Source organism: Microchirus variegatus (assembly GCF_963457635.1).
Source record: "Microchirus variegatus genome assembly, chromosome: 9".
In the NCBI taxonomy this organism is placed as follows: domain Eukaryota; kingdom Metazoa; phylum Chordata; class Actinopteri; order Pleuronectiformes; family Soleidae; genus Microchirus; species Microchirus variegatus.
In genome coordinates this window covers 20,919,896-20,945,692 of record NC_139810.1, presented here as the reverse complement: position 1 = coordinate 20,945,692, position 25,797 = coordinate 20,919,896, and the positions used below count along the sequence as shown (strand labels likewise).

The following is a 25,797-nucleotide window of genomic DNA, read 5'->3' as shown; positions in this document are numbered from 1 at the left end:
CTGATATTGTGGTTGATCAAAGAAACCATACTTGGTTACTGGCAAGTTGTTGTGTTGATCAATAAACATGCAACTCCAATGGCAGTATATCGTGTGATTGTCGTAAATAGTCTTATATGAACGAAACTAGGTTAGATATTATTGTGAACACATAATATCTAATTTTATAATAATCTAATATTTTTTTCATTTTTAAATCTGTATATATGCAGTCACATTTAGACAAATAAAAAAAAAATCTATGTTTTAATGATATGTCTATTAACATATTGCGGGGATATTTGTCCAAACATTTTGATAGACAGACACTAATAATATATATGTTATTTTTCCTGTATAAGTAGGTCTACACCTAAATCAACAGTAAACGTCAGTGGGTTAAAAACAGGGTTAAAGAGTTTTAAAAAAATCACTAGAAGCTGTGGTCATGTATGAATAAATGATGACTATATTTTTCGCCTCGTAAGCTCAAACATGCAATTTACACTTGGCTCACTCAGTCATTTTTGAATCGCTAAACGCATGGGAACAAACACAATGTTGTGGTTTAGAACGTATTTCTGAAGGCTTATCTGTTTTGGGGATAATCGCAGGTCAGTTGTGATGCATGGTTCCCCCCACGTGACTCTAATGAGATATAAACGTGTGCACACTGGTGCAAATCTTTTCTGTTTATGTGGTTTTAATGAGAGTCATGCATCACTGTTTGTGGAAGCTGAGGGGAATGCTAAAGCTGAATGATTGACTGACGCAGGTAAATGGCATCTTTTACTGAAAATTACACGTCAGCTGTCTGTCGCGCTGCCTCACGTGGCTGTGATCTTATAGCCCGTGGCAAGGAATGATATTATGGCAGCCTATAGGTAACATGATAATAGACTTCATTATACAAATAATAATAACCTCTTCTATTGGTGACACTAGATGCTGCAAATGCAGCACAACGTTAGCATAATAAACCCATTAGCTGCGAATGTGCCGTCCTGCTTCATAACAAAGAAGTAGGATATGAACTGTAAGCAAAACCACAATGACTGTCGTGGGCGTGATGGATGCACCACGAGAGTTGAGAGGATGAGAAGTGTAGAAGGTAGAAAGCAACGTACAGTAAGTGACTTCAAAAAGTGCTTCATGTTTAATTTACTCTTCAGCTCAAAGAAAAGATTAGCTTGTCTCAACGCCAATCTCTACTTATGTGAGAAGTTATTACGGCTCCATTTGTAAAAATGACTTTATGCTCATGTGCTATTTAATGATAATTTCTACATTTATATGAAGATGAAGTTAAATTCATTCACTGTCAGAATTTACCTTGGACGTCAAGATACCATTGAAGTTTAATTTAATATTGGTTTTATGCCCTTGGGTCTGTTATCAGTGTGACGACGGCATATTGAGCCTTCATCATAAACTGGTGAAATGTGTCTTTACAGATCAGTACAGTAGAGTCTGCACCACAGTGGTACTTTGGAACACTTCAAAGTGAAAAGTCCCAGTAAAATTTTGATTTAAATGAGCCCGGGGAGGTACTAAAAATTAAGTAACTTAACAGAAATGAAGAAACTGATAACGCTGTCTTGAATTTTTCCCCCTTTGAAGGCGTAGCAGATGTGATGAAAGTAAAGTGGTTGTGTGAAGTTATGGCTTCATAAATAATTTGTGCACTGTAGTGGGGTCACAGGGCACAAACATTTACTCGCTGCTGTCAGCTTGCAAATAAATGATAACAATTCAGCTTCTTTAGCTGTTTTATTCCAATAAAAGCACCAATATCAATGTAGCGTCAGTGATTTATGAGAGAAAAGTCATTGTTGATTCAGAGCGAAGCTCCAACTGATTCTAAGAAAACACTATCAAAACAATCAACTGTGATTTGTGTAGATTACATTTTGATCACGCATGGTAAATGAGTGTTCACAAGTTCAGTTTTGATATCTGTTTTTTTTTATTATTTATTTATTTACTGTAGTTTACAAAAACACTTTCGATCATTTCATTTTGTCATATGTCAGGGTCTGTCCAGTTGTACTGTGTGATTATGCCTTTCTTCTTGATATCTTGTGTGTTTTGTCAGAGCTGCAAAGGCAAGCACTGCAAGAAAAAATTGTTGGACAAGAATTTCTTTCTTCAACACATGTTGATGCAGCTCAATGACTCACCAGAGGTTTATCTAAGCTGAGGGCATTATTTCTTTTGATTTCAGAAGCTAAGGTCTTGTAGTTTGCAGACTGACTCTGACTCTTCTCATCAGCAGTCGCTCTCTGTGCTGCAGATTTAAATAATGAGTGGGAGTGGGACACATTTTTTTTTTTTTGGGGTGTAAGTGAAATGATAACTGTAGCACTGTGTGGAAAGAGGAGAAGAGCAGGTACAGTGTTTGTTTGCCAAACTGTGAATGTGGTTATACAGTGTTCCAGACAGCTTACAGTAATCACAATCCTCTGCCTTGGGGCCATCACACACAATTAGAGGAATGTGCTGCCTCGCTAAATGTCAGTTTTGCCTCCAAGGTCTGAGCACTAACAAGGGTCCGTCTCTGTGTGTGCACTTCTGCTTAGGTTTGGAAAAAAAACTTCAGCTGCCTCGTTTGTTTGCACACACCACACACTGAAATATGACAACACATCATATTTTTAATCTCCAATGGATCTTAAATTCTAATTTAACCCATCCCATAATATGCAACACATATAAAAAGTTTGGCATTTTGAAATGTAAAAGCCAGAGTAAAGTGTAACTTGAATCTCTGTACAAGTACCACCATCAACAGCACATTCTGAAACAGTGTGTGACTACTTGAAGGCTGGACAAAGATGGACTTTGAGACCATTAGTTGCCACTTTACTAGATGCAGTAAATTATCAACATTTCTACTTCACTTTCTTAAATCAATGGCCCACTTAAACAAGCAGATTGTATCGACACCATAGCAAATAAGTGTAAACAAGTTACTTTTATTTACGTTACTGCGACACAGAATGTGCAGATGCAGAGGAGGTGAACTCTTTTCTGGATTTGACCAAGATCTGTTTTGTTGAGTTTGAAGAAAGGAAGAAGAGGCAGTGGGATGTGCATAGAAGGAAATTTGATGACCAAGCAACACTTTTAAATGACATGGCCGGTTCGTGTTCCTCAATGATTTTGGCCTCACAAAAAAAAAACAAACAAAAAAAACATCCAATGTTTCTGCCACGTAAGAGATTTATTTAAATGTCTTTTTTCAAGATCAGTAGATTTAGGCTTCACAGTAATAATGGAGGTGCAAGTGCAGCAGAGGGTTTTTACACTGGGGATAATCTCAGCTAATTTGTTTTTCACTCAGAGCAGGAGTCTTCATTCTTTTCATAGCCACAGGCTGTAATCTGCTGAGAAAACATCCTTAAAGAACTTGAATCAGTGCTGTGCTGCACCAGTTTAACACACCTATATCTAGTTAACCTATTAAACAGATGGAAACTCTATGTTCTGCAGTAACTATCAAAGACGAGGTCAGGGAGAAAAGTACATAATTGCATAATTTTCTTCCTGACTCGCCATGGGGAGGAGGCTAAAGGCGCTCCAGTCTCCTGACATAACAGTGATACGCACAAAAGTGGCTTTCATTTGATTTCATACACCTGTGCGAAAAAAGTGGCATGAAATGCATCATTTGTGTCAAAACAAAGAAAAGTGGGATTTTTCTTTGGTCCTCGGATAGAGAAGGATGTTCTGTTCTTGCCAGGAGCAAATCAAAATGCCTCATTACATTCTCCAGAGAAAGATTCTTCTTGTTGGCAGGAGAAAACAATAACAAATGTGAATTCACTGCTCTGGGTTTGGGTACATTTTTAACTTAGGACAGGGAACGAAAAAACCCCCAACAATGTTTGTATTTGATTGACAGGACAATCCTCATTCTTGTGTTAAACAAGCACGTTTTGGCCTGCAGGCGGTTGATGAATATCTAATTGATTTGTAATCCCAATAAATCAACATTGTTGTGATTAAATCCTTTGTCATAATTCGTGCAATCAAAGTGTCTACAAGTATGTAATTATGCCACTGCACACTCAAAAACGGAATAAATCCAAAATGTTGTTCTGCTTCATTCTTAGTGTTTATAATGAAAAGAACACATAAAAGCAAAACAGAGCTCACATCAATGACGGGCTCAGTTTCAGTCATCAGGCAACAGACTTAAAACTGCACATGACACAACACGACTGTTATAAAAGAAAAAAAATGAAAGGATAATGTGTTATGACCATGCTCTCATCACGAGTATCTAATTTACACTTCGAAATAAAGAGAGCGCATTCTTTTCCCGTGGTTGGTTTGTACCGTCTGACCACATGTTTGCCCTGATTACTTGTTTTGCACCGATTCTAACAACGCTTTTAGCACAGACCTGCTTTTCACACTAACTTCTTGTCCAGTATGGGAAACACAGTAGATATTCCTGTGCCCTTTTGAATTAGTACACTTTTAATTCTCTTTAAAGCCTTGTGAGGTGAGGGATTGCGAATGCTTATCAGTGTGTGAAGAATAGATCACAGGGATTATGGGGATTATCCCATTTGAAGCGACGTATCATTTTGGCAAACCTTCTCTGAGAGGCTTCAGAAAACTACGGTGTTTACATTACAATGTGCCCAACAGTTTTCTCAGTGCAATAACCCTGCACATATTCTGTCTCATATAGAACAGAAACCACCTTGCAACAGCTGCACTTCGAGATCAAAAAAAAAAAGGCTTCTCCTTCAGCTCTCATTCACATTGTTGCACAGATAACCCCTCCCCCACTATCGTATGCGTGGCACGTTGCGGCGTTGTTAAATATCAAGATCATTTCTCATCCTAATGGCCTAATGTGAACGGCATCACCAATTGCTTCCTTCTCCCTCTTTGGACTTTAATCTCACCAACCTCCATCCACCCCACCTCTGCGCTGAAAGGTAGCGGTGAATCACCTTTTTCGTGACGGCTACTGTCTCTCGATGGGAAATTATAGATCCATACACTGAGCCTGAATATCCATAATACAATATGTCATGCACAATGATCTTTGACGCTTATTTCATGGAGGAATAAATAACTGGCAGCATTCTTATTGGTATGGTGCAGAACAGCAATATCAGAAACTTTGCCCATGTAATTGGAATGATGCTGAGATATGCTGCTTGATCTTTTTTCATTCAGTTTGATCAAACGGTGGATCTGTCAAGGCTGCTATGGCTATCCCTCTGTTTCAGGGTGAGCTAAGAGCATGATCGCGCTGCTTCCTTTCTCCCCCTCTTTGGAAAGGGAGCTACTGTGCTACAAGGCCCACTTTCAATTCTGTCTCTACATGTTTGTTTTCTTCATGAAGTTGCGTTTCATCCTTCTCTTCAAAATGAGCAACAGCAAAGGAGGGCGCCTCGCCCGACATGACGGTAATCTGACTGTAAATATGAGGCCTGTTGAGTTTTTTAAGAGGCAACATCAATACACATCACCATTATAGAACAGCTGTGTGCCGAAGAAAGCCTGTCGGTGTCGTTTTGAATTATGCGGAATTGTGAAAATGTGTAAAGTACATGGCGGTGTGTGGTTATTGCAGTCACTGCTCACCTGCTTTGCTCTGATGTTGGAGACATTAATGCCTTGTGTTATATGGCATTAACCATTCACTGCAAGCACAAAAAACATAGATATATATCGACATGGAGGCCATCAATCTTTTCTGTGACTGAGCCACTGAGCCAAATTATTCAATATCTGTGCTTAACTCTGAATTTAGATGCCATTACTGCTTCTGCAAATTGATATTTTCTTACTAATGTCTCGCTCAAATTATTAACAAGAAGTAAGAGAGATGCATAAACCTGACATTTCTGTTCTTTGGATAAGTTGTGACTGTACTGCAGCATGTATCGCATCACTCAGGCTGGTACAGAGATATTTTTATCCAATTCTCTTGTGTGTTTCAAAGATATTAAGTCGTTGTGCAGTTATTACTCTCTTGACTACCTGACACGGCGCAGAGAAAAATGTTTGTTACTTGCAGGGATTTCTGGTATTTTTACAGATAGTGTGGCAAAAATGTGAACTTTTGAGCACAGTAGTTAATAGTTAGTCAGTGTGACGATAACATGCATTTTCACATGTTGACATTATTGCCTCAGTGTAATTAGTGACAAGAATTTAAGGTCTTGACTCAGTGAAGAGTCGGACCTTTTTAAATTTTTTCTGATTCTGTGTGATTCAAGCCACTCCAATCCTTTCTTATTTTCATCAACAAAGATGCCAATTAACGCACATTATATTGCAGTGATTAGGTGAAGGTCTAATTGTTATTGTTTAGACAAATTGGTTAGTGAGATTAACTACAATCAAGCAAAGGCTTGTTTGTATCACTGCAGAGCAGAGTAGTATTTGCTGAGAGCACAGTCGAGGTGAAATGTGTTTTAAATGATCTCTTTAAATCATCTGCTGTCTTCAGTCCTCAGCCTCTTACTGATGAAATTGGGGTTAAAGAGTACAGCACAGAGAGCCGCCTCAAAACATAAGTGTTTTAATAACCTGTGAGTGAAACTTAACCATCACCTAATTTTATATACGCCATTTTACTGACCGTTCTCTTCATTACCTGTTATTGACCTTTATTTAGAAAAAGGATTTCCCATTCAACTCGAGGCTGGTACACACAAAAACCGTACAAAATACATATTTGAGAGAGAGAGAGAGAATGGAAGCACGCAGGGTAACCTAACCCTAACCCTCCAGATAGAAGACTCCGGGCAGATGCCACCATATTACGGGCACTATCGGTGCCTAGAGTGGTGAGTTTGCCACTTATTTTCAGGCTGCTGTACTTGTCGTTGCGCAGGTCTCGGCAATTAGTCGCACATCTGTTTTTTTTTTGACAGTCAAGGCAAAGGATCGCAACTTCAAGCCATTGTCAATAAATTGTGCCGTGACACCAAGGTAACCTCACCCTCACCTCTCTCACCTGTTTCGCGTTGATAAGGTTGGAGGTCGGTGCGAACCAGAAGTAAACAAACCTGCGTCAACTGCGCTTCAATCTCTGCTGTATTAATCACAACGATTAACGCATTCATTTTGAAAGCCCTATTACTGTATATATTAGGGAAACAGAAAACCTCGGTTTAAAGGACTTGGGTTCAGAAACTCATTCTATCTTCACGAACCTCGGTTGCGCTCGTCATCTGCCTTGCAGTGTCTCACTCGGTGTGCTGTGTGAGTGAGAGAGGGAGTAGAGCAACGAAAGCCAGTGTGTACTTCTTTAACTATATATTTTGCATGACTTCTCCAAACAACGTCAAACTTGGCACTGCACTTACTCGTGCCCGTAGCAAGACACCTGTCAAGTTTGATATTAATCGGACCTTCGATTCGAGAGATATGCGAGTGACACACAGACACACACACACAGACAGACAGAGGGATTTATAGATAGATTTAGAGATTGTAGACTGGTTTTAAGAAAAGTTTTTTCTGGAACTTCCAACTTCCAAAAGGTTTTTCAGTGTGTTTTTACCAACCAAATCGTGGGTTTGGTGAACAGTTTCACCCCTACTATATATACAGTATATACTTGATACGGATGTGATGCTGTAATCTGAAATACTGAAGCTGTCACATTGCTCACATCAGTAGTTTGGCTGGGGATTATGTGACTGCTCAACATCACATAATGACCTGACTGTAGTCATTTCAACATTAATGTCTGAGTTGCAGCAGAATCAATGGAGACAAATATGACACACATTTACACGGCCAACTGATTCATACCAGTCGCTTTCTCTCAGCAGTCAGACCGCAGGCCTCATTCATTGCTCACGGCACAGGGAGGAAGGAGGACCACGGCAACACATTTCACGTTATTTCATCATCAAAGTGTTTTCCCAATGAGGAACCGTGGAACAGGCACAAATAGAGCCTCTTGAAGCAGGAAGCCTCATTCCCAACAGTCACCTGTCAGCACAGAAGCTGTTAGATCCAGCAAGAAAGTCTGAGCAATAACAAGGAACACACACAGACAAACGACAGGAACATGATTTATCCATTAAGTGCTCTCTTATTCTCCAAATTAACCAGTCATTGTCGGAGAAAAATGTCACACTCGCTTTTGCACGTTTCATTTAAAACCCTGTTGCCCTTTTGGTTTCCTGCTCCAAGCTGAGCTGTAGATAAAAAAAAAAACTGGGTGGTTCAACTGACAGCTGATATTTTACCAACGGGTGGATCTGAAAGGTGTAGCAGTCATTATGTTGACCTGAGGGGAGACCTGTGAAGTATGTGCTGCTTCTGCAGGCATCGTGGGCAAAAGTTTTACGTCTCTTTGAGGATTCATCAGACTGCGTGTTGGTGACTCAGAGTCAAACATCAATAATTCAAGGACAGTAAATTCACCTTGAGATTGGTCTCCATGGAGCTTGAACACCGAGCCCAAGGCAGAAGTGTACGTGCCCTCTGAGAGTGTGATGGCTTCATTTTACATTTTGCCTCACTGAAAGCTGAGAATGTGAAAATTCTCCTGCACATAAGGGTGGATGTGCAGCAGTTGCAGTTGGATGCTTTATGTGTAGGTATTGATTAAATATTGATTAATCGGGAGATACATTTATGACGAATTGCATGTTATGTGTTATGGGCTGGGGGAAATCTGTGAGAAGCCAGTGGAGGTTAATGGAAATAGCCCATCTCTCTTACAGATACTTTCTGCAAAGGAGATAAGAAAGAATGGTATGTTCAGTATCTTTGTTCAACTCCTTTCCGTTACATCGGTTGTGCTTTATGTTTGGTAAAATAATGCAAAACTATGCTGCTCTAGTCAAAGACTTGTTCTGATTTCACTGTGTGGAATCCAGTCCTGCCAGTCAGATCAACTGCCAAAGCCTTGATGACGATCAATGGCAAGTCTGACCTTCTAACGATTGGTTTCCAGCTAAGGCCGCAGCAGGACTCCTGTGTAATTTCCTTCTTGATCCAGGCAGATGACAGGAGTGTCATGTGCTGGAGTGCTGGTACATGATTAGAAGGAAGATTCCGTGTGTTTTCTTGCTCCGTGTTGGATGGTATAGCAGAGGCTTCTTCTCACTGCCTTGGTGGATGCGGAAAGTTGCTTGGATTGGATATCAACAAAGTCTCACTTTGTTCCGTTTGAAAAACGACAGCTCAGTCGCATCAAAAGGGACACACTCTGGAGAGACTGTGTCTTTGTTTTGCTGCGTGCCATGTGAATTGACAAGCCACTGAATAGGTAATGTACAGAAACAGAGGGATGCAAAGAATCTGTCTTGTACTGCGAAGTGTCTTCATCATCCGTCGACTTAGGAATCAGCTGGAAACAGCAGTAGGTCTGCTTTTTTTTTTTTTGACATCTCAGTGTGACAAACAGGGAGCAGAGGAGTTCTCTATCTCAGCAGTTTTAGTACATGCTTCTCTTAAAAAGTTTTTACAACATTTATAACATATTCTCTTCTTGTGATGGACAAAAAATGTGCTCATTAACACTGTCATTGTGTGTTCACAGCGGACACGGTGCTGAGACAACGTGGTTGATGTGTGACATTTTGTTCTCAAGCTGTAATTTTATGCAGACAATACAATATTGTGTTATCAGCCTGAAAAGAAAAGAGTGATTGGAGAAAACGGACGGATCGTCTAACAACCGTTAATCTATGTAATTATTAGGGTTATTCGTATAAAGTTATGAATGTTCTCTTTCAGAAGATAACTGGACCAAATTTGAAGCTACTGCTTTAAGTGTTGGCATTTTTAATAACCCTTAAAAATGACTGTGATTATGTAAGTTATGTAAGAAAGTGCAATGAAAGTGTTTATTTGACAAAATGTAGGTTTTTGATCAGCATCATATATCAGCCATCAGACGACATCACATTACTTCAATCTTGGCTTCACTCCACTGGCTCCTTGTCCGTGTTAGAATTGATTTTAAGATTTTACTGATTTATGGCTCGCCCCTGAATACATCACATGACATACATACAGACATGCTGACCATATACGAGCCTGTTCGCAGCCTTAGATCCGAGGCTCAAAACCAGGGTTGACGGTGCCTTCTCCGTCAGAGCGCCTCGGCTTTGGAACGGCCTGCCCGCAGAGATAAGGCTTGCTGAATCAGTGTCTTCTTTTAAACCACTTCTTAAAACTTATTTTTATCGACTGGCCTTTACGTGATGCTGTAATCTTTTTATCTCTTTTTATAATTTTATCTCATTGCTCTTTCTTTGTAAGCACCATAAATAAATTCACATTTGTTTTATTTATTTATATGTGTATATTTTGTTTAGCATGTAAAAGTACTTTGTAAACTGCTGTTTTTAAAGGTGCTTTACAAATAAAGCTATTTTTATTAGTATTATTTCTGACAATGGTCATAAAAAACCATTATCTATCAACAATTCCCTTACAGCAGACATTTTTTTTCTTTTAATTTCAGACCTGAGCTTTGTGTGCTTCACTGTGTCCTTTAATGCAGTTTAAATACAAACCTGTGAAAGGTACAGGTTTGTGCTCATATATATTTTTGTTGTTATTGAAAGAGTAAATCAGATCTATTTTGTTTTCACAGTGGCATACCTGGGAAGAAATGTGGGACCATTATCTTGTCAGCTGAGGAGTTGGGAAACTGCAGGGTGAGATAAAAGTATATGTTTAACATGTGTGTGTGCGAGAGAGTCTCTTTTCATGAAATCTTGTGGCACCGTTTCTATGGAAGGCATTTCCAGATGATTAAGTGTTGGAGTCAATTGATCTGAAAGCAAAATATTTTAAGATAAACATTTTTTACATGAAATATCTGCAATTAGTAGAGAAAGTCTAAAATAGTCATTGCTAGAGACTGGGTCAGGACCAACAGATATGTTGTGGTCGTGGAGAGAGTTTCCTGTGGCCATCACATACATTATGATAATTGTTCAAGCCTTTAACTTGATTTATTAAATAATGGACAAAAAATGAAGTTGTAAAAAAGGATTTATCATTATCAAATGGCTGGTTTACATGGTTCAAAAATAATATTATGGAGACGGCAGCAAAAACAGTCAATATTGTTTAATGCACACATTTTCTTTTGTGCTCTGGGTCAATGGTTTGTCACCTTTATTATATGATATGGCACCATGAAGGAGATACAATCAAGTCTACAGCCTATAGGACTGCAGACGCAGCCTTAAACCTGATAAATAGTTTGACTTTTTTTGTGTGTGTGTTGCAGGACTGATGTCAAAAAATGACATCATATCAGTGTAGTAATGTATTAATATTTCAGACATGACCTGCAGCTTATTAACGACTAATTTGTCATCGTGTAATACATGACATCATTATGTGTATGACGACAGTGTTCTCTGATCTAATTTCAAACAGGCCCTTTAACAATGGCACATTAGCTGATTGATGATCAGCCGCATGTTGCTGTGAAATTGTGACCCACACTGTTTGAATGGTGCGCGTTGTGCGTGCTGCATAATGCATGTTTGGCAATCTTTTTTCACAAGCCTGCTGAAGTGAAGTGGCTTGTTTAATAGCTTGTATCATTATATCATAACTGTTCCCATTAAACCGGCAGGATACGCCATGTCACTGTGCAAGTCTATTTGTCATTTTGGAAATTGTATACGTTGTGAATATGCCGTGAGATTGAATGGATCTTTAATGAGCCAGCGTTCATCCCAATTACTAAAGCCAGCCTTTTCCTTTTAAGTGTGGTGTGCGCTGATAACTAACAGTGTCCACTAATGCCCACTGGCTTTCCCTCTGCAAGGCTAAATGGAGATAGTAAATAATCACACCATACTGTCGTGCTGCTAGTAGAGCATGAGAAAGTAGCAAGACTTATTGGCCAGAACACGCGGCCTCCCTCAGAAGCTATAAAGCAAATCACTGAGCTGCAACTGGAGTATAAATACTTTATGAGGCTCTAATACATGTACGCATCTAATATTTTTGGAGGTTTGTGACCTTCTCTGATACGTGTCAAGTAAACAAACTTCTATTTTAATGACAGTTTTACTTTCACTTTGAGTTCAGCTTTTACTAAAAGCATCATTTGTTCCCTGACAAATGATCGGAGTGCTGACAGAAAACGCTTGCCGATAATAAATCTGCCGACATTAACTGTCATCGTCTCCGTGCTGCTGGGTTGAAGTGCCAGCCCTCACAGTCATTGAAGTGCTGCTGCTAGTCATCAGGTGCAGTGGATCTGTGATGATGGGAGTTAGCATTATCACCGCAAAGCACCACTTCAAGAAAGCAATTTTGCAATATAAATGCAAATGATCATTACTGGTTCAAACGACCATTTCCTTTTCTCCCAGACTCAATTAGTGCGACACAGTCTTGACTTGTCACTGCAGACCTGCACTGTTTACACAGATTTAACCCGGTATGGAAATATCTGTGGGCCGAGGAAAGAAGGGCCTGAAATGAGACGATAAAATGAAAGAAATTGAGGATTTTGCGCAAAGTGACTGTTTTCAGTAGAATGCCCACACCTGCAAATTACAGCAATTTTGAAATTGGTACCATTCATGTGAATGCTGTTTACTGTATAATCCACCTGTGACATGTACATGGAGATGACATAGTTGCTGCTTTGCCTGAGGTAAACACCGCAAAACTGAAAGAACCAGGGAGGGAAATCGAGCGCATGGAGTGTTCACTGAAAGGCAGGTTGGCTCTAAACTATATGCATCGATATATAACGGATTGGCCAGGTATCATTAAACAGAGCCACTTCCTCTGCACGGTTCAAAGGTTTCCTCTTGGCTGCTGTTACCTTGGGCTCATAAGACATGCTGAGCAGCGACAGGCTCTCCCTCACATCCTCCTCACAGTCCGTGTGCAGCTCTGGACGATTTCAATCTCAGTAAACCACACTGAGGTTTACTGGATTATAAGCGTATATGAACATATATAATACTCGGTCAAATCAATTCCATTTTTTTATATAAATCGGCACAAAATGAATGGGACCGCTGCTGGATTTAACCAGACAGAATTCACAATGCACTTCCATGGAGATGACTATCACAGAACTTGACAGACTGAATTTATCCAATCCGTATAATGGTGCAAACATGCTTTTTATGAGGTTGGAATCAGCCGGAGATGACATTACTCCAAACCTGCGGTGTCCTGACATCTTCAACTTCCTGATTAACTCCCCTTAATCTTACTCCAGGGAGTCACTGAAGTGAGTAAACCACAGAATCCGATGCTTGATGGGTTCCCATTGCTCCGACTCCTTCTGCTCGATGTGAGCATGTCTCACAGCAGCGAATCACCTCCGTCGTCTCTCTTGATCTGTGGGGATCTGGAGAAAAAAACCAAAAACATTTTCCACTATAGCCTGTCTCTGACTGTTTTGGCATCCCTGGGCACAACAGCTATCCACCATCTTCACTGTTATGATGAAAACAGCCAGCAAAGAGATGAGTTGTCTGACATATTGCCTGATGTATTTGTTATCTAGTATCTACATCTATAGAGGAGCAGTGTAGTATCCTACCAGAGGGAGTTACCTTGGTTGTTAAATGCACATTATATCAATTCTGCTGCTTGGGGTCTCTCACTCAAAACAATAATAAAAGATGCAGTTTGATCAGGAAACAGCGTGGAATCATTGGAAAGATAGTATAGTATTGTCTTGTTTGGTTCCCCTGTGTGTTTGCATAAATGTGGCAGAATGTGCAGCATATAGTAATGTGTAGTTGTAATTTATTAGTGATACGTACACAATTAAATTACAATAAAAAAAATACATAAGAAAACTCAAAGACTAACCGGTATCGCTAATGTGAATATTTCCTCACGCATCACTGAAACGTGATGAAAACTAAAGGTCCATTACCCTGAATATAAATGTGTTTCTATAGATACCGTTTTAGCTGATCTAAGTACACTACATCAAAATATATACATTAGTCTTGTGGTTTTCAGTTATTTTAATGCAGAACTGCAGTACTGTACCTTTTAATTCTTATTATTTTTTTTAATAAAAATGTCTTTCGGCTTGTAATCGTAGCAGACAAAAGGACTGAGGTGTGAAGGACTTAAAGACTTTCAGATTCATACCCTAAGGAGTCATTTTGTGAGTCACTATAATATGCGATTCCAAGAAAAAGGAAAAAAAACCTTCTGTAACACGAATTCAGGTATAGTCACCATTGTCTCTGTCATTGCCACTTCCTGTAAGTCACAATATTGCATTGCTTTCACCCCATGTAGCAATGTCTTGTTGGAGCAGAGGTATGAGGAGGGGGTGGAGACTACACTCAGAATTCCCCTGCTGCTTCTAAACCTCAGTGGCTGAAATGGATGTTCTGCCTTTTTTCCCTCTGCTTAATGAGAACACTACTTGGCACCAAAGTGGGTATATGTTATCTGTGCCTATAATGAGGGCTTAAGGCACCGTGTTGCCATGATAGTATAATTGTAGGGGCTGTGTCAGGCCTAAGCAGGGGAGTTATAGGGTGAATCTATTTTTAAGGGTGTTGATAACTGACCTAAGCAAATAATACGTTGTAGTTTTTTTTTTTTTGTTAATCCACAAAACAAGCCTCAGTAGGATTGTGACAAATTAGATGTTCTTCAGGTACAAACTTCAAAGTGGCTGATCCATAATCTAGCTACTAAGGTTCTATTTTCATGCTCCCTCCTCTGTGTATACTGTGTAGAAGGACAGATAATGACTGATGATGAGAGGAGGGGATGGAATTGGATATGTAGCAGCCCATCTAGACGCCCCTGATTGTTAAATCATCTCTTTTCATCACTTCTGTTTACAAATTTTACAATATAGGTGAAAATCAGTGATACTCACATTAGCTCAATTTAAATGATAAACCATTAAATACTACATTTACTGTGTATCTATGTCATGGTATCCATCTCATTGTTAGTAGATGCTTCTCAGATAGAGGCTGCTTTGTGCCCAAGACATAAGTGGGGGGTGTTGGTGACAGACAGGTCAGAGGTGGAGCATACCACACTGATTTGGGTCAAAGCAATCAATAAAGGCCCTGCTCAGATTTAATTGCTGCACAACAAAATGTAAAAGGCCAAGAGCTCTGAATGTGTCCTCATGTCACACCCTGAGCTTTAAGGTACAATGACTGTGTACACTAGATTTTTTTTGAGGGTATAGGATAGCAGCATCACACCAGTGTGTTTACTTTAATTAAAATACTCTATCTAAACTAATCTTAAAAACTCACCAAATCTGTTGAAGCCCAGCCTTTCCCCAACTCTTAATACAGGGACCACTTTTTAAAGATGACAAACTATCGGACGCGTTAAATGAATATAGAGCATCACAAGAGCAGATTTGTGCATATTATAACATTGCTGACTATTTTTTATTGCCGTTTTTGTGAATTACACACTAAAAGTAACATCTGCTGTTAAGGGTGTAACACCTAATGTTATTTTGACTTGTTAAATGAGAGGTTTTTCCAAGCTATGCTCTACTGTATATGTTTGATAAATGAATAATAATATCATTTTATGCATGTGCTGCTTCATTAATCTTATGTAAAACAATTCTCAAGCAGCGCTTTCTTTTTCAACTCTCTCTCGCGTGCCTCGTGTCTTGCACGACTTGAAATATAAATGTTGTTTGAGGAGCAGAAAACGTATGCCCCACAAACGCCGATGTACTTTTTAAACTGAGAGTCTATGGCCAAAGATTTCTGTGCCCTAGATATGAAGTTCATCAATTCTCACAACATAAGACAGTGTAGAACATTTTAACTCTACATTTTTTACTGCAGATAATACAGTACATGTTACTCATTAACTGTACACAATTATGTTATTCGCGGGTCAGCAACCCAGCCACTAACATACAGCCTCTTTTTAGTATTACCTTGACCCCTGGAACACTTTCTACAACCAAGAGCATGAGGACACGTTCATTGTCCTTATAATAATGGGGGTACAGATTCAAATGCTGCATAAATGGGTATAATTATGGTAATACCAGCCTTTCTAATGTATCATTAGCTATACTCACACCTGCCACATCCTCTTTTGCACACAGGTCGTAGATCCATTTCTGTGCCTTGTGCGTGGCCTCCCCTGCTATTATTGTGATTATACGTAGCACAGCAAGGTCATTTGACAATAATATCGTCAATACCATCCACTGTTGTTATGCAGGTGTTACATAACAAAGAGATGGTATTGAATGCTTTCGTGGGCTTTGAAACCTGCGAGCCGGCGGCTGGTTTCATTCTGCTCATATTCAGACTTGGACAGCTCTTTGCTTTTGTGCCATAGTGCTTTTATATATATATTGGCACATGGGCTGTAAAAACAAAGTACAGGCGGCGAACAGTGTGTATGGCATAGATTTATAGGGTCATTTTCTTTTCTTTTTCCCTCCCATAGGATTACTCCACCATGCAATTCTGTGCTAACAAACTGGATAAAAAGGACTTCTTTGGAAAGTCAGATCCCTTCATGGTCTTCTACAGAAGCAACGAGGACGGCACGTGAGTTCGCTTCCTGCTTCCGTTTCTCACCGGGGGAAATTAATGTTCACAGTCATGTGAGGATGGTAGAGATCATACAGGACATGAGCTACGGTCGAAAGAATAAGACTGAGTTTTGTTGTACTCGGTTGCATACAGACACAATTAAACTGTTCAAATTAAGTTTATGAGTTGTGTTATATTATATTTTTTAATTCCCGATGACCTGAGTCTACAGGTTCACCATCTGCCACAAGACTGAGGTGGTGAAGAACACATTGAACCCTGTGTGGCAACCTTTCTCCATCCCTGTCAGAGGTCTCTGCAACGGAGACTACGACAGGTAAGATGAGTGACGATATGCAGCGATGATGTTTTGCTCACACACGTTCAGATGGAGTGCGATTTTCCTGTGGGAAATCGATCCTCGAGTTCCAATATGCAGGGTAATTTTTTTTTTTTCTTCCAAAATGAGTTGGGTGAGACAAATTTAGACACCATTGATTTTCCGTTGTTATTTTATCTGTTGCTGAAATAGAGAATTATTACATGCCCAACTGTATGATAAAGACTATATACAGTCTACCTGGCCGTTCATCGATTTGCCCACAAGTGACAATAGCCCTTCAAGTTTCTGAGCGGCATCTGCTTTCTGAATGTCATCGGAGCAAAAACGCCTTGGGAGTTTTGCCAGAAAGTAGAGATTCTATACTCATCAATTTGTAAATGTAGACAGATGTTTGCTGTGTGTGTGTGTGTGTTGCATGTGAATGTGTACATAGTGTGTTGCCGGAGACCCCAGTGTGAGAGTCTGTAGAAGTTATCAAAGAACTTGTCAAACCTCACCTTCTCCACCACACTGAGTGTCAACTGAGGTTCTTCACTTCGCTCCCGTCTCGGCTCACCTCTGCTCTCCTCAGAAGCTAATTGGGTCAGACAGATGGAGAGGAAGCATAAAAATGCACCAGGATTTTGACGGCAAGAAAAATATGTAGCAATTTATTGTCTGTCATATTTTCGCATGAACATTTTTTTTTTATATGCTTTACTTACAAGATGTGCAACAGAGCTACTGCAATTGTGTATACAGTATATGCTTACACTTCAGATTAGGGAACACATATTCACCATTAACTAAGTGCTAAGTGCATACTAGGACTTTATTAGTAATCATTAAGCACATATTAACACCTTATTCTACATAACCTTATTCTATCTATCTAATGCATTACCTTGTACATAATGCAGATGTCATCTCCTGTGCTTTTACTCGAATATTTAATGTTTAAAGTAAAGATAAGTTAGTTTTTCCTATTCATAAAAATCCCACACTTCTTCCCACACACATCTTCACACTATGCAATGACTTATATATGGATCCACAAAGACATCAAGGACACATGTTCACACAGATCTCTTCTGTTCATATATGGCATTAATTTGCACTTGGGGTCATATCAGGAATCATAATCAGAAAGTTCTACGTAAATCACTTCACACCTGAAATTAGAGTGTGTCTCTACATTTGCGTGTGTGTGTGTGTGTGTGAGTGAGAGATGTGTCGATAAGTAGATGCTTGGCAAATCATTACATGGTTTAAAAAAAGAAAAGAAGGATAGAATGAGAGTTAAATCAATATTGCGCTCAATAGCTGAATTGTGGCAGGATGCCATCAATAAAAGACACTCCAAAGAAGAAAATAGATTAAGTATCATTATAAAACTCTGAGTAGGAGGTCCTTCAATATGGCCCAGAATGCATTTGTTTTATTACAGCTAAAATAACGTGCATTTACAACTAACACAGATGTTAAACCTGGTCAAAGAGTTCAAAGATATGAGGCTGAGTCTCCTGGAGGATGTAGATCTGAGATGCTTGACAGGAGCAAAAGGAACAAAAGACCAGACCTCCTGTTTTCCACATTTTATTTTCTACATATTGTGTTACATGTGAATGTGAAGCAGGAATAATCGTGTTTTCTTCCTCTCCTCTCTCACATCTCTCTGCCTCATGCGTGTCACTCAAATCTCTTGTAATGATTAGATTGTATCGGTGATTAGAAAGTGAAATCCTCTCGGTTTCCACTCCAGCGTGCCGCGGGGTAGAGGAACCGAGATGAAATTGATCCTGGGACTAATTTCTCATACAGTATCTCCTCCAGTTGATTCGATCATTCGGTGACGCTGCTTATAACCTTGATGATTAGTCTCAAGAATATTACATCACAGAGTATGATGTTGAAATGTCAGTTAATTATCGAAAGAGGAGTTGATCATGTCCTCGCTCTGAAACTGTGAAACATGAACAGTATGTTTGTTTTAGTATTTCGAAAGAGAAAACAGGTTTTCGTTCAGATTCACAGAACATATCTTATCTCATGTCTGACACGTGTGTGTGTGTGATGTGGGGGAAATATGTTATATGCAGACAGAATGAGTTCAGGTTTTGACAACAGGGCAGCACCTCCATCACTGTGTGTCCTCCAGGAACTATTGACACATGATTGACAGTAGCTGCTGTGAAGACACAGATCTTGACATCAAGTTGACTCAAAGGAGTCCTCAGTAAACCCTCTCAGGCTTACTCTTTTGGTTCCAACAACTCTAATTAGGCCTCTATTTTTTGACATAGACTAAGATTAATCTCAGTGTGCAACAGTCTAGCTTCACAGATTTACCGAACTGTCACCGTTATTATATCTTCAGTAAGACGAATCCATCAGAACACAGAGCAGTTCAACTTGGACTGATTTAATTCAATCACCACTAACAATTAATGAGCGTCCTTTCAGTAATGTTTTCTGTGACGTCTCCACACGAGGTTCACGTGTCACATAAACCAAGACCTTTTTCTTTTGTTTCACAGGACAATCAAAGTGGAAGTGTATGACTGGGACAGGGACGGAAGGTAAATATACATAACTTCAAACTAATTGAAAACTAATCTCCTTTTACACCACTTCCCCTGAGATACGCAATAGAAACCACAATCGCAATGATTTGGATTTAACTCATTTTCATTGTTCCATTAACACAAATTGTAGGGCTTCTGTTCTTAAGTTATTGTTATTTAATCGTTGTAGCTACTTGATCTTTCACGTCTCAGCATTGTCTGCAAATGAAAACCATGGGCTGTGTTATTTTTTCCCCTCTCTTTCCTCCAGCCACGATTTCATTGGTGAATTCACCACCAGCTACAAAGACTTGTGTCGGGGTCAGAATCAGTTAAACATCTATGAGGTAAGTAAAGACAATACTTACTTTAACGATACTTTTAATTGTAAATCAAAAGTATTGTATTTGAAAAGAGATGTGCGGTGTATGCTGTTCGTGTTCGTTGCAAGGAAAAGGTCAATCTTCACAGGAGTGATCCTAGCTGGAGAAAGACCCAGAGCAAAGTGTGCCCTCCACATTTATACCTGAGCAACTCCCCTTTTGCATTCCTCCAATAGACAAAGAGTCTGCCATTCCAGGCGGTGTTTGCACACCTCTTTGTCTACTGTAGGTATCGGGGAGCCGACTCCCTGCGGATGTTGTAGGAAGGTGTTAGTTCAGGCTAGACACAATACACAATACAATACACTATACACAAAGGACCTGGTATTCTGAGTTCGACAGGTATAAGGTGATGGGCAGTTGTAGCTCTGAAACGGAGAAATTGAATTTGCCATGATAATGCCATAAAATGTTATAGTTATTTTTGTGGCATGGACCCAAACCAGAAGTTCCATCGTGCCAATGCAGGGCGATGCAGACCTGCTCAGGCTTTGTCAGAGGTGACATTCACCTTGTTGTAAGTTGATGTCAAAACAAATCATCAAACAATCTTCAGACATTATTTGAAGATTGAAATCCTACGTTGTCACTTTAAGCACTGGGTATAGGTTAAGTGTTGCAGCAAAGTGGATGACAAATGGTGTAATGGGAATGCAACAGAACTGTAATCAGCTTTTTTTTTTTTTTTTCCTGGGACAGTCCTTTTAGGGTCAGATTAGGTATTACTCTTGTTTTCAATCAGTCCCTGCACATTAAAACACACGTCATGTCACATTTGCCTCTGAATTAGTCACGGCAATGACTTAACGAGTAGAAGAAAGAATGGGTTGGGACATGGGGGAAACGGTAAGGACAAAGCAAAAGTGGCGTGCAGACACGGCAGAGGGAGGCGTATCCATTTCCCTTCATCAGCCTTGTCTGTATATTTTAATCAGAAAAAAACGAACCACAGCAGTTTCTTTGTCCTTGAAAGTGTCTCAGAATGTGGCCGACAACTCCACGAAGCCACCTTTTCTCAGCTGACAGACTTTGAATAGGTCACAGGCTGCAGAGTTCACCCGCTCTGTGAGTCAACATGACAGCAGACTAATGCTAATTGGAGAATGGTTTAATTTAGGGTGATGTCTGTGTGAGGTTAATGTGAACCGGGTACACATGACTGAGTGAGCAATGCAGCATTGGGAGGTAGTGCATCTTTGTGCTGGACTGGGCTGAGGTGTAACCACAGAGGCAGAATGGAGGAGTAGAGCCTACAGATAAGAGGGACCAGTGTGGAATAACTTCTTCATCTCATAGCACACTTTGCTGCAGGCTTGTGCTTTATGTTTGTGGCCCTGACTGCATACTGTCACATGATTAAGTTGAAGCAGATACTGTAGGTCTATGGAACCACTCTCATCTCAGCCCTTTAGCTCCTATGTTTTGTGTATCTGTGCATGATAGATGTGATTGCACAATTGAGAATGTGCACATTTTCCCACATATTCCAGTGTGTATGTGGTTATCACATTGTTTATGACAAATAAACACTTTGGGGAGAAATAAGGGACTTGTGCAAAGGTTGTGCAATGTACAGCCCACTATCCTGTAGGTGCTCATAAAAATCCCCCTGAATAATCTGTGTGTTGCTGCCGGGCGTGATCAATGTTTTTTCATTCTCACCCACTGCAGTTATTGGATTCAGTCCATATGCTCCATTACCCTCATAGACATGGAATATAGGAGGACAAATATGTGTTTATTATTTTGCCCAAGGCTGGATAAAAAGAATTGTGTTGAAAGTTTGCATTAAACATCTTTTTTTTTTATTCTGCCTTCATACCAGGTGATGAATCCCAAGAAGAAAATAAAGAAAAAGCGATATGTCAACTCTGGGACAGTAAGAGCAGATTTCTTAGTACACTCACACACTGACCGTTCTTTGCTTTGGTATTCATCAGGAACTTTCCCCTAAGTGGTTTGCGTCAGGCATTTTAGCTCTGCTAAAATGTTTTTGTTCCCTTTGCAGTCTCAGAGCTTTTGCTCTCTATGTGAAAATATTCTCAGGGTACAAAGCAAACCCTCAGTGAGACACAAAGAGACATTTATCTGTGTCATATTCCTAAAGAGAAGTGACAGATGTTTACAAATTAGCCACAGCTTTCTCACTGTCTAAGTGTTTTGCTGGGCTCGCTGTGCGCGTGTGACTCTGTGTTTAAAATATGTGACGAGTTATCCGTCTTACTGGTCATCCATCAGTGCACAGTCACACTGATGTCCTCGGTGAAACTAAGTGATGCTGCTGCTCCCCAGCCGTGAAAGCGCATGCATTTTCTGTGTATGAGTAATTGTGTTGGCTGTTTGCTGCAGAGGTCAGTGTTGGTGAGTCAATTTGTGAATAATCTGCTTTTCTTAATCACTGAGCATGACACAATCTGTTTGTGTTGTTTTTCCTCAGGTTTCCCTGTTGTCATTTAATGTGGAGTCAGAGCACACCTTCCTGGATTACATCAAAGGAGGGTGAGTGTAGTGATTGCTGGATACTGTGTGTGTGTGTGCGTGTGTTTACATGGTATACAAATGTGTGGTAGGTTCCTTAAAGCAGTGACTTGGAAAGTCTGACAGCATCCAATTAATTTTCTTAAAAGTAGTTTTTCTCGTTGTTACTTGAGCTCGACTGCAGAATAAAGTGTTTCTTACCTCAAATCGAATCACATTGATCCGATAATCAGTATTTGAAGTGCTCCACTGCACACACACACTGAGAAAACATTTTAACTGAGTATTTGAATGAAGATGGGATATATTTATGGCTTCGCTTTTGGGACAAAACAAATTAGCACACATTTACACAAAATGTATCTGGAGAGACTCTCTAATGGTAGCTTTGGTTCGGTAGTAAAGAGGGATCAACAATCCTCCTACTGAGAGTTTGGGGGGTTCGATCCCTGGTTTCTCTTGCAGTCTACATGCAGACGTGTCCCCGGGCAAGATACTTAACGCCACATTGCCACCGGTGTACATAATTGTACTCCTACTGCAGGTCCAAAGCCTGGATTACCAGAGAGGTGGCATCAAGATGTCATCTTGCATCCCGTGTGCAAATCGATGCAAAATCAACAATGCAGTTAGGATAAAGTCAGCTGTGGTGAACCCATACTTAGTCAATGGAAGTAGGAAGATGTCTGGGCAGCATCTCTCATTTTCAATTTTATCAGCATATGATATAAACACAAACCCGTCATTCAGTGTGTATTGTGTTGTCTAAAATATAACAAAAAGATCCCCGAAGGATTAATATATCTGCTGTTTGTGTTCATGTTTATTTTGTAGCCTCTGTTTTGTGGTAGAACTAACGTCACTGTTGGGATATTAGTATTTTCATGGGGACAGACCTACAGTCAAAGTACAGTATATTAACAACTCAGAAACACATTTTTTTTTTGCAATGAAGTAATAGTGAATTGTATGAACCTTGTCGTCCTGATGATAAAAACCTTTGAAAGCCAATAACATCTCCACCAGCAATAACCATATAAGGTAAAAGCAGTGTTGCACTGTCACAGAGTGACAAACCAACATGGTGTTCATGTCACTTTTAGAAATAATAAAACCCTGGTGAGTGCCACATACCACACACGTAAAGACACCTGTTTAACAAAGCACAGCAGGAAATGGAGTTTCATCTTGCAACAAAAGGAACAAGGCACACTTTTGTTGAGGAGGTGGTGATAAAGAATTCAGCACATACTGTACATTTAAATTTGCAGCTCACCAACAGCCCTCCTGTTAGCGTGTGGGTTAAATCAATTAAATAAAATCGGTTATTACTATTAATTAAAGGGACAATATGTAGTTTTTATGGGTTTATATTACCCAAAATCCACGTTTGTATACATATTATGTGCTCCTGCATTGTCTAGTCGCTGTATAATATTCTTTGTTTCATTTTCGTAGTGTTTCAAAAAGTCATTTAAAATAACATGGTCGCGGGCCACGGTCGCATAGCCACTGTTAGCAGCGAGACGCCATGTTTCTGCCGGAGCCTGTAAGGACAAACGCGGGAGAACAAATCAAGCGTCTCTTTACTTGTAGAGGAAGTCCCGCCTCCTCTCTCTCCGCTTCGTCTGCTACGGCCGCGGTAGCTCACCCTCTCCCTCACCTCACGAACCTCATCTGCTGACACGGAGAAAGACAACGAGGACGACATTTGACCAGCTGCGGATACCGTATCGCTCAGGGAAGGGAGGGGGTGAGCAGAGCAGCAGATCTTTGTTGTAAATTTCAGCCTCTCCTCTAGATGTCACTATAAACTACTTACTTCCCCTTCAAACTATTTTTGATTCATGTTTTGATAGTGTGTTGCATAATAGAAAAAGGGGGAAAGTTTAGTTATAGAATGCATTTTATAGCTATATTCACATCACTGAACTTAGGTTTCGGTCAGACGTAGATTCATATTGCGTTAAATATTGAAAATGATTTCCATACATTACATACACACTATGTCTGCAGTTCCAGTGTTCACACATGCAGTATTGGGAGTTAATAAGTTTGGTGAAGCTCGCTGCAGCAACACGGAGAACATTAGCGAGCGTTATGGGCTTTTGCAGACTTTGTCGCTGTGACTAATGCATGTAAATAAGGCACGGGCGAAATTTAATACAGTGGATTTAAATGCATTACCGTGGCTCCTCTGATTCATCGTTTTCCATTTCTCCTGCTGCCCGCTGCAGCGTAAGCACACGTCCACACTTTCTCCCCCCGTGTTATTGACTGCAGTCACTGAGAGTGGACTGGAATTGTTCACATGTGAGATAAGTGTGGTCCAAATGTTGAATAAAAAAAAAATCCTGGCCAAAGCCAAAACTTCAATGTGAATGAATATGGATGACTATGATAAAATATGGAGAAGATCTGAGAGCTTAATTAAGGCTGGGTAACCTGTCACATATGGGAATGTTTTTCCGTGGATTAGTGGTTGCCCTGGTTTTAGGTTTCTGCTGCTTTGCGACTGATGTCTGAGTGTCCCAGATCTGTCCTGCTGATCTGATCTCAGCTCAAACAAATGAACACACATACTGTAACCATGCACGTGCACTTGGAGTAACACCATTTTCAACCTTACCTTTTGAGACTTTGAAGGAAAATGTACAGTACAATAATACACCACAGGTCTGAATTTCCATTGCTATTTTGAAGTGAGAGATGAAACATTCACTAATTTATGGTCTAATAAATGTTAGATAAATGAAATAAAATGAAACCTTAAAATTACATTAACACCAGCATCATCCCATTTTATCAGATCAAGAAATAAATATCACTCAATTTTTATGAGCATAAAATGACAGATTTTTATTCATGGGTCTATTTTACGGATGACATGAAGATAAAAAACAGAATTAATTTTAAAATGTTTCTGAAATGGAGGGAGAAAGACAACATCTTTAATCTGTTCATTTAAATATGTCACTGTCAATTACCATGACAAACTCTCTGGTACAACTGAGTCAAGAGAAGAAAAATATACCAAGTTCAGTATTATATCCAGCCACTAGCATAGAAATGGACCTGATTCAAGTATTGAGCCTATTTCCTATGCACCTGCTGCACATTTTCCACTTTATAATTGTGATGACTACTGCTGGAAAGCAGAAGGTACACTTTATGATTAGTAGTAAACTAGTAAATACTGTGCAATCATACAAGATTCCCCTGAGAACTCAGTAAAACAAGGTGAACACAGGGACATGAGTGACTGTTATACTCTGAATGAGGTGTTAACAATAATCAGATTCAAATAAAGTTAAATGATACATGCAGGACCTTGACGTCATACGCCCCGGCTGTAATCAGCTCACAGCCGACTGCAATCTTTATTTTTTAAGAGCCACTCCAGCATCAGATGTTGTAATATTTTCTCTGTCATTTATTTGTGCCTTCTCATTTATGTTTTCAGTGAAACGTAAACTCAACAATGGAAGCCTTTGTGTATTACGTTCCCAGACAAAGATACAGGGGAGAGTATACATTTTTATCTTTGTGTTTTCTCAGCT

At 39.7% G+C, this 25,797-nt stretch overlaps 1 protein-coding gene across 2 annotated transcripts in view; it reads left to right on the top strand.

The window, feature by feature from the left end:
- The window catches only part of cpne5a (copine Va), a gene marked incomplete at both ends in the record, with an annotated part of 73,934 nt that overhangs the window by 30,560 nt on the left and 17,577 nt on the right, over nucleotides 1-25,797 (top strand). For both annotated transcript variants that reach the window (XM_083895356.1, XM_083895355.1), the window contains 7 exons: nucleotides 10,580-10,643; nucleotides 16,402-16,505; nucleotides 16,723-16,827; nucleotides 19,350-19,391; nucleotides 19,648-19,723; nucleotides 21,585-21,638; nucleotides 22,197-22,258. In XM_083895356.1, coding sequence (XP_083751482.1) covers nucleotides 10,580-10,643; nucleotides 16,402-16,505; nucleotides 16,723-16,827; nucleotides 19,350-19,391; nucleotides 19,648-19,723; nucleotides 21,585-21,638; nucleotides 22,197-22,258 — 507 coding nt within the window. The remainder of the gene's footprint in view (nucleotides 1-10,579; nucleotides 10,644-16,401; nucleotides 16,506-16,722; nucleotides 16,828-19,349; nucleotides 19,392-19,647; nucleotides 19,724-21,584; nucleotides 21,639-22,196; nucleotides 22,259-25,797) is intronic.